The sequence below is a fragment of the Arvicanthis niloticus genome, chromosome 4, assembly GCF_011762505.2.
Source record: "Arvicanthis niloticus isolate mArvNil1 chromosome 4, mArvNil1.pat.X, whole genome shotgun sequence".
Lineage (NCBI taxonomy): Eukaryota > Metazoa > Chordata > Mammalia > Rodentia > Muridae > Arvicanthis > Arvicanthis niloticus.
In genome coordinates, this window is record NC_047661.1 from 26439794 (window position 1) to 26449256 (window position 9463).

A 9463-nucleotide genomic window follows, 5' to 3' on the forward strand; every position below is an offset into this window, starting at 1 on the left:
GGAAATGTAAAAAACATTTCAATTCAAAGAACATTATAAATATTAGTTATACTCTAAAAACATGGGTTACTTTAAGCGTGTAACAACCCTAAGGTATAGTATTGCTTTAGTATTTTATGGGCCTAGTCTCAGAAGCCCTAAGACTGAGATCTGTGTACATAGACAGTGTCTTAAATTTATTTCCATTATTCTTAAAATAAACTTCCACTAGTAATCAAAAATAAAATGTGCAAAAACCCAAGCGTATATTGGAAGTAGGATAATAATATCTTATCTAAAAGATATACAAGTCAAGTGACAGAAATAGCATCTGAAGATGGGGGAAACAATTCTGCAAATAATGGCATAAGTAGGTAGAATTTGGGTAAGGTTTGAAGGGCTCTGAGATGATTCTGAGCACAGAGATACCAACAAATAATAATGCCATCAGGACACAGCTCCCAGCTTCATAAAGATACCTCTGCCAGAGAGCAAGAACAAGGGAATACTGAGTTAAAAAAGAAAACTGAAGCTAGTGTTTACAGATACACATTTACAGATGAATGAGACTTTCATATTTTTCTTCTCATAGCAAAATCTTACAAAAGCTACATGGTTGACTTCTTACCTGGCAATAGGTCAGCTGCCTGTTTAGCTCTTCCAGATGTTTCTCATACTCAGCAATGAGAGGAGGTAAAGGACTAAAGGAAAGCACAGAATTAAAAGACTGAATATTCAGTTCTATTTACTTTAAGCATGTAACAAGTAAAATAAATTTCAAAATAAAAATTTGTGTCTAATACAAATCAGTATTTTGCCTTTTCTCTTAAACCCTTAACACAAGTAATATTTTGGACTGAAAACTTCTTGACCTTGTGGAAGGAGTAGGAGAGAAGCCTTGAGCACTGAAGGATAACAGCTTCTCTGACTCCCACCTAGTAAAGCCTCACTTTCCATAGGACTTACTTCTAACAAATCAAAGATGATCTTAGATATTACCAAGTATCTTGGGGAACAAGTAAGATCATCCTCCATTATAGACCACTCGTATAAATCCCAACAATGCATTTATCACCTTACTAGCAAGTCATTTATGCTTACTTACAGCACACCATACAATAAGCATCCATACATTAGGGAACTCTATCAATGACCAAATGATTGAAAAAATAATATGTATTTTACTTTACCTTTGTTCATTTACTGAGTTTACTAGTGTGTCACCTCTGCCTCCTCTGGACATGCTGTTCTATAAGAAAAGATATAAAAAATACTAAAAATTATAAAAAACAGGTTAGTAAAATATTTTTTCACATTATTCTAGTTAAAATTGAAATGGCTTAAAATTGTCATTAAAATTTTTATAACTTTATAATATCTATCACATGTAATTTAAAAGGAAGAAAAGAAAGAAAAAAGCTGATGCCAATTAGAACTATGAAGAATTTTCTGTTTGAGAAAAATATCTACCAGTAATTAACACTAATTGTCACGATTTGTGGTGAAACAAGGGAACCTTACATTAAGTGTAATAACAGTACAAGGCTGCTTGCTTTTACTGTTCTGGTCAATATGCTGTAAGGAAGGTTTAAAGGCTCCAGAGGAACACGTGACACAATTATCATATACAGATACTTTCATCATTTACCAGGAAAACATCACACAATGCAATAAATGTTAGGAGAAAATAGAGACATTAAGTTGTAGATAGGACACAATACTAAAAAACAAAGTTCAGTAGTTTCTCAGTAGAGAAACTACTATAATGACAAACATTAATAGTCATTTTCCCTTTATCTTCATTGAAAGCGAGTTGTGTTCTTTATCTTTTTTAATAGTCAATCTTTTTACTTTTGTAATTCTTCCCTAATTTTTACATTGACAGCTCATTACTTAAGTTCTACTTCCTTTCTTTCATTGGATTTAATTTGCTCTTCCTCTTCATTTTCTACATTAAATGAATGCAAATAGGGGAGTACACTTCCTTTTAAATGCTGCTTCAGTTCTAATGTATGAGTTTAAAAAGTATTAATCTTTCTGTTTTTGAGATAACTATAGAATCACATAAAATTATAGAAATTAATGACAGGAAGTTTTGGGCAACTTTCCCCAATGCAAACATTTTGTTAAGCCACAATGTAACATACAGATGATCCTTAGTTTAAGATGGATGACAGTCTCATCTGAGGTTGAGAATGATGTAAGCTCAAAACGCATTTAACACACTGTCCTATAAAACATGGTGGCTCAACAACATAGAGCCTGCAGAGTATGTTCACACTTGTGATTATATAGCTGGGCTCACTGCTGCTGCCCATCATCATGGGAGAGCATCTTACCATATATTATTCATTAAAGAAAAGATCTGAATTTGCATCACTTTCATACCACAAAGCTGAAAATTTGTCACACCACTGTAGCATGGGGACCTTCTGCAGTACAATGCCATAACCATGATAGTGATAACACATACATGAAGATAAGAAAGTTTTCATGAGCCAAGGATCATTCAGTGCTCCTTTTAGTCACACTACCTTCCCACTACACTTCCTTATCCTCAGGTTTAGGCAACCACTAGTCAGTTTTATATATACATTTTTTTTTTTTTTCATTTTAGGAACTTAACATGAATGTAATCGCTTGGGATTGGCTTTTTTCCCTTCGGTAGAGTATCTTGGATGTTTGGGAGCACATTTTACTCTGTAGCCTAGGATAGCCCCCAAATCACAACATCCTCTAACTCAGCTTTCTGAGTGCTGGATTACAGGTTTAAGCCCCCATTCTCAGTCAACTCATCACCTTTTACTGTCCAACAATAGTATAATATTACAAGTAGTTAAAACACAAGTGCTTCTTTCTTAACCACTCTCCTACAAAAGGTAACCATATTATGAGGAAAGCTGCTATAAATACTTGTAAATGAGTGTGTGCATGCGTGTGTGTAGATGTTCAGGAGCACAAATGCTGAGTCTAATGGCAGCTGCATGTTTTCTGTTTAAGCTACTGACTCCCACCAACAATGCAAGGTTGCTTTAGTCCATGTCCATCCCTACAACAGAATTTCAGAGGTTGTATACTGTCTGAAGAAAGGAGGCCCAATTATCTCACAGTTCTTAAGGTTCAAGAGCACGATGCCAGTTTCTGCTGTGCTCTAGTGAGTACTTTCCTAGCTTTACCACAGCATGGCTGATAGCATCATGCTGGAAGCACATGCAAAGGAGAAATAGGCTTCCTCTTTTGTAACAACTCTTGTGAGACTAACTCATTCCTGGAGATTGGCATGACTCCCTTCTAAGAGTCATGTCCCTAATGACCTAGCCACTTCCCACTTGGTTCTATCTCTTTGGAACTTTGTCAGAGCAAGGACTAAGCCTCCAATATATGAACCTTTGGGGAAAAAATCCACACAATAACACATTCCACTATTTTATTTGTAACCATAATGTGAAATATATAGTGACACCTCATTGTGCTTTTAAAATTTACTAAGTGATTGTGTAAGGCTGAATAATGAGTACATACAATATTTACATCCAAATCACATTATTCTTAATGGCAGATAGCATACTTACATTAGATCTCCAGAATTGGAAGTCATTATTGTCAGTTTATACTCTGACCAATACTTTGTTCTTACATGCTTGCCAATAGAGCTATAGTCTATCTTTTTTATAATGCAGTTAATTGTGACAGGCTAAACTGCAAGTAAGGATGGCTTCTACTGAGAATCTTCTACCTAGACCAGCCCAGATAACCCTATAACAAGAACCTAAATATGAGGTAACCAAGAACGACTGCAGCTATCTCTTGGTGGCTGTGATAGTATTAACTTTCTGCTATGCCTGTCTACAGTGCTCTTCGACATGAAGAAAATGGAATTGCTCTCTTCTCCAATGCTCATCTACCACATGGGAGAAGCTACTGTCACACCAAATCCCACACTGGATTTAGAGCTCTCAAAAACAGTGGGTTTTCCCTGTGGATAGGACTGCCAGTATGTCATTAGGACTTCTGGAATACCTTTTGCTTATAACCCCAGCTCCTCTATCCCCACCACTCTAAGTTTGACTCCAGGGCTGGATCTGTAGATCCATCCTACTTTTCTCCACACCTTTTAGCTGAAGAACCCTCAGGGCATGAACTGCACTTGTTCTAGGCTATGGGTATCACTGCTAGAAAGGTGCTCAACACCTGTTTTATGCTACCACATGACCTCTTCTCTCATCATGGTAAAGTACACAATGAAGGTAAAGACATGTGACAATGGAGTTGCGAAGATATGAAGGACTACAAAGGAACTGGAAGCAGAAACAATTATTTTGCCATGAAAATTAAGGATAGGAATCAAGACTTACTATATGATTTTATATAAAAACAGTACATTTAGAAAAGAACCTACACCTGCTAAGTATTAAAACAACTATAATTTGTGTAATGGTAAGAAAAGATGTGTCCCTGATTGGTTTGCTCCCCTGAGGTTTCCATTAATTATAATCACCATTCATAGCAGACACCCCTGATGGTGGTCTTGCATCTATTGCTGTGTTGCTGATAAACAAACAAACAAACAACAACAAAAACAAAACAAAAAAAACCAAAAACCAACCAAACAAAAAAATCACTTTCATGATCAAGCCAGCCATAGCATCTGGCAGATATGCCACAATATCATGCCCAGAGATCTCTGGAGCTTCAAATATCTGTCTTTTGTTGTTGTTACTGCTTAATTAAGCATTCAGATCTATGCTTTAAGATATTTACCAGATACACCTTGTTGATAAAATCTAAAATTGAAGTAAAAAAAAAAGCACCTTAGGAAATAAACATTAAAGGCCAATGCATATATTATTACTTGTGTTAGTTTATGTTATATTCATAATTTCTGGGTTTTTTAATTGGGGAGACCAGAGTCAAACTCAGGTAGCCATATCTTGAGAAATCACTTTAGTATGTTTCAAAGCTTAAATGAATTCCCATTTCAGATCTCAGCTACATTAACATATATAGCATTAGCTCCAAAGTTAGAAAAATATGAAAGCAATTTCTATAGACAAAGAGCTTACTTTCAGAGAGCAAAACCAAATTTTCCCTTACAAGAATCAAAGATATAAGAAAAATTTCAAAAGTTATAGACAACTTCAAATGTGAATAATTCTAAGTAGAATTTATAGAAGATTTGTATTGGCTGTAATCAATAATTCATAAGGATGTCGATATATTTACAATCAAATTTCAACCTAGTTTTTTTGTACGTAATTATTCCACATACCTGCATAGTTGGGTCTCTAAAAATATGTTCCATTTGATGGTGCCTAAGAATATCATTTAGCTTAACATCTGAAACAAACAAACAAACAAACAAAATCAATTTGAGTAACAATCTATTTTGTAAAACTAGAAAAATAGCAGCTACTATTTGATATATCCAGTGGAAGATTTCTGGTCTGTAAGATTGCTTCTCATAAGGTGAATCATCAATTTAGCACATCATTTTAGAACATTAAAATTAGGGGTTTTTTTTGTTTTTTTTTTTATATTCATAAGCTAAATAATGACTTCCAAATGGAACGAACACAGGATAGCTACAAAGAACTAATCTTTCTTATTTCCTAAATTTGAATTATCAGGCAGAAGTGGAAACATTCTTTATTGTCTTTTTGTTTCTACTTCTTCAAAAAAAGAATTGGAAAAATATGTACCATATTCTTCCTTTCTTTTTTCCTTCCTTCCTTTCTTGAAGATAGGCCACCATTCAGGCTGACCTAGAACTTATATGTAACCCAGGCTTGCCTGACTCACTAGAATCTTCCTGTCTTTGCCTTTTGGGTGCTAGAACTAGAGGCAACAACTAAGCTGTACATAAATGCTTTAGAATTCTTAATGTTGGCTGAAACGATTACCTGTTCTATACTGAGGACAAATTGTAGGACATGGAATCTAATTTCAACAGGAGTGCCATGAAACAATGAAAAAGATAGCTCAGAAAAAAGCTGAGAGTTCTAACATGCCACATCTGTATTCACATCAGAAAACAAACAGGGAAAGTACACACACACACACACACACACACACACACACACACACACACAGAGAGAGAGAGAGAGAGAGAGAGAGAGAGAGAGAGAGAGATACACAAATGAAAAATTTTTAAGAGAGGCTAGAGAAATGGCTCAGCAGACACAGCACTAGCTAATCCCAGCACTCACACGGTAGCTCACAACTGTACCACAAGTCTCAGGGAATCCAACACTCCCTTTTGGCCTCCGTAGCATGTTATGCATAAACATGAATGCTGGCCAGATACCCACCCATACATGTATATTTATTTTTGCCAAGAGTGCATAGCAATTAAAATGAACTAACCCTATCTATATCTGATAAGGATAAATTTTCAAAATATTATAAATGATGAAGCACAGAAGAATAAATGGTTCACGATCTTACTTTTTAAAACTAAAATATTGAAAAACCTAAATTAATGTATAAAATTAAAGATAGTGATTATCTTTCACTATCTTTGTGGAAGAGGGAGGGATTATAAATTTTTTGAAGTCTAGGTCATTCCCATTTCTGGACCTGAATTGTATATATTACAAGAATGTTTCACTTTGCCATGATGCTTGTTTTCTTTTTTAAATTTATGTTATAAACAAACACACATAAATATGGAAATGCATTAACCAGTTGCTTCTGTAAATGTTGGAGACAATGGCAGTATCATGCAATACTTAAGTTTATTATCATTTTCCTTCTTTAAATAAAAGTCAAATCTACGAAGGAAATCCTCCTGTACCCTAAAGGCATAAAGGCATATTCTTAAGGACTTCTGAAAATGTTAAAGATTTATTTTACTTTATGTGTTATGAGTTTGAAGCCCACCTAGTCTACATAGAGAATCTAAGGCCAGGTCTTTTCAAAACAAAACAAGCAAACAAACAAACAAACAAACAAATGAAGCCAGTGAGAAGAAATTAAGATCAATAGAAGTCAATGTAGAAGGCTGGGTATGGTGGCACATGTCTTTAATCTCAACATTCTTGAGACAGAGGGAACAGTTAAAGGCCAGCTTGGCCTAAGAATCCAGTTCCAGAACACCCAGAACTGTTACACAGAGAAACAATGCCTTGAAAAAAACAAACAAATAAACAATCAGTGTAGAGAATATGAGAGGCAAATGGGAAAATGGACACAGTCATCTTTATCTCAACAGTAGTAGGTGGTATGGCTAGTGAGACATCCCCCATCTTTAACTGGCATACAAGGTCTGGTAACAGAAAAAGCTCACAGATTCCTCACACTCATTGGTATCTCTCCTACAAACCTTAAAATCCCATGCTTCCATTTCCTGAATATACAAATGTCAAGCCCTTGAGGTTCTGCTGCTTCTATTTGGGAATCTCTTCTTCCATTCTGCTCCTTGTTTTACTAACTTACAATTCAGTTTTCAGTAAAAATAAACTCTCTTACTTGGGTTTGCTCATATTTGGGATTCAATTCTTATCTAAGAATTATTGCTGCTTTATTCTTCTAAAACTCATCTTCTCAAATTCAGGTGTCTCTCCACCAAGCAAAACTCATTCTCGCAGATTACTCAGATTGTGGCCAGTTATTCATCTTTATAGAGTGATGGAGGTTTTTTATCTACTCATTTTCTTAAGAAATAATGCTATTGTTGTAATATCAATACACGCACATAGTGTATACACATACATATATATGTATGCATATATCCCACAACACTATATAGACAGTGTGTGTAGGGCGGGGGGGGGGGGGGAAGGGGGAGAAGCAGAGCATTTAACATGTACTAACCAGAGGCACAGAGAAGCTAAGGATTTTGCCCAAGATCAAACTTGTGAGAGCTAAGCAATATACATACAGAAACAAACCTAGAGAGTAGTATGTCCTTAACTTCAGGTCTGTGAACTCTATGGAGTTCAGCATGTTTCCCCAACCTTCCCTGTTGCTCAAGAAAATACCTGGGTTGCTCTCTTCCCTTCTTTCAAATCTCTCAGCCTTCAATCTCTACATGCTCCTTAGGTCACTTCTTTCCTATGATCATGACTGCAGCTAAGGAACTGTACTCCTCAATAAACCTCTATATATTCTTCACGGCAACTGTGCTGTTTTTAAACAAAGTATACGTCCAATTCCTTCAATGTTTTGGATAATTTGGACACCTAAACCTTTCTTATCAGTATACACATATTGATATGTCAAGTTTCTGTCCCAATAGCATCTCCTCTGGGGGTAGTTTAATCACTGCACAATCGTCAGTATTTGTTTAGCACCGTGTTAGTAGATGCTATATATATATATATATATATATATATATATATATATCAATGTTTACTCAATAATTTCATCAACTACTTGGTAACGGATGCAAACGAGTCAGCAGTTGCTGTTTCAGTGTGGTTTTGGTATTTATGTATCTCCTTCTGCCAATTACATGCTTGGGGAACAAAACTCTCTCCATCTCATTCCTACATCAGCTACATGAATAGCACCTGGCACGTAATAAAACAATAGGTCAACAAATATCTATTAAACTAATGACCAGAGCAATGCCTTAAGGTCCTAAGCTGCAGGCTTGGAAACTCTTCCTGGCCATCAGCCCTCGAGTTTCTTCGAGCACAAGAGACGCATAACAAATCTATTTCATGCCTGGCTGACTCATAGGCGTGCTTAAGGAATATTCTACAAGTATTTACTAGCGGTTCTGCTTCGTTAAGTTACATACACAGTCTCATGCACATCACCAAGCATTTTGTGCAGCAGACTTTTTAAGTTTTTAACATTTTCACGCTGGGACCGACCAGCATTCACAAACACATTAGTAGGTCAACGAAAGCGACATTGCACCTTACAGATGAATTTTCCACCAGGGAATAGGGCGCGCTTACTTTGGTCTCTCAGTAAGTCGATTTCTGTGGCCATTTCGATATTTTAGTTTGGAGGTTTCATCACGTTTATCGATTCCTCGCAGGGGGAAAGAAGGTATTTTTGTAAACAAGCAAACAAAAAAAGCAGCCTCCCGCTGTGAGGGCAAACAAAAAGCTAAGGGGTCGCAGGGGCAGCCGAGCCCTGGCGCGGAGACATCAGCATCCCACTCACGCGGCGGCGTAGATCGGCCCGCCGCTCGGACGAACCCAGGCGACCCGCGTCAGACTCAGCTCCGCGCTCCGCAGGACCCGGACTGACAGAAAGGGCCGCGGGGCGGCGCGGGGCCGGAGGGCGCCGAGTTCCCGTCAGACCACACGGGAGGACGACCCGGGGACGCGCCAGACCCGGCGGCGGCGTCCCCGCGGGGCTGAGGAGCGAGGCCAGGACCGCGGGGAAGCACGAGCGGCCACGGAGTCCGCTCGGCCCGCCCTGCGACTTTGAAAGCGGTGCCCGGGACCGTTCCTTGGAGACGGTGACGCCGCGCTCGTCATCACGCGGCCGTCGGCGTGCGTCATCGCGCTGTCTCAGGCGCCGGCAG

The 9463-nt window shown here is 37.6% G+C and overlaps 1 protein-coding gene across 4 annotated transcripts in view; it reads right to left on the reverse strand.

Annotated features, from left to right (window-relative positions):
- Positions 1 to 9412, reverse strand: part of Sclt1 (sodium channel and clathrin linker 1) — a 128118-nt gene extending 118706 nt beyond the window's left edge. The window contains exons 1-4 of one of the 4 annotated variants that reach the window (XM_076932343.1): positions 8886 to 9394; positions 5249 to 5316; positions 1170 to 1228; positions 608 to 680 (exon numbers count right to left, since the gene is read on the reverse strand). In XM_076932343.1, coding sequence (XP_076788458.1) covers positions 608 to 680; positions 1170 to 1228; positions 5249 to 5316; positions 8886 to 8919 — 234 coding nt within the window. In that variant the 5' untranslated portion in view covers positions 8920 to 9394. Of the gene's footprint in view, positions 1 to 607; positions 683 to 1169; positions 1229 to 5248; positions 5317 to 8885 lie in introns of those variants that run through there. The other 3 variants (XM_034501353.2, XM_076932344.1, XM_034501354.2) reach the window with 3 other exon arrangements.
- Positions 9413 to 9463: the final 51 nt, after the last annotated feature.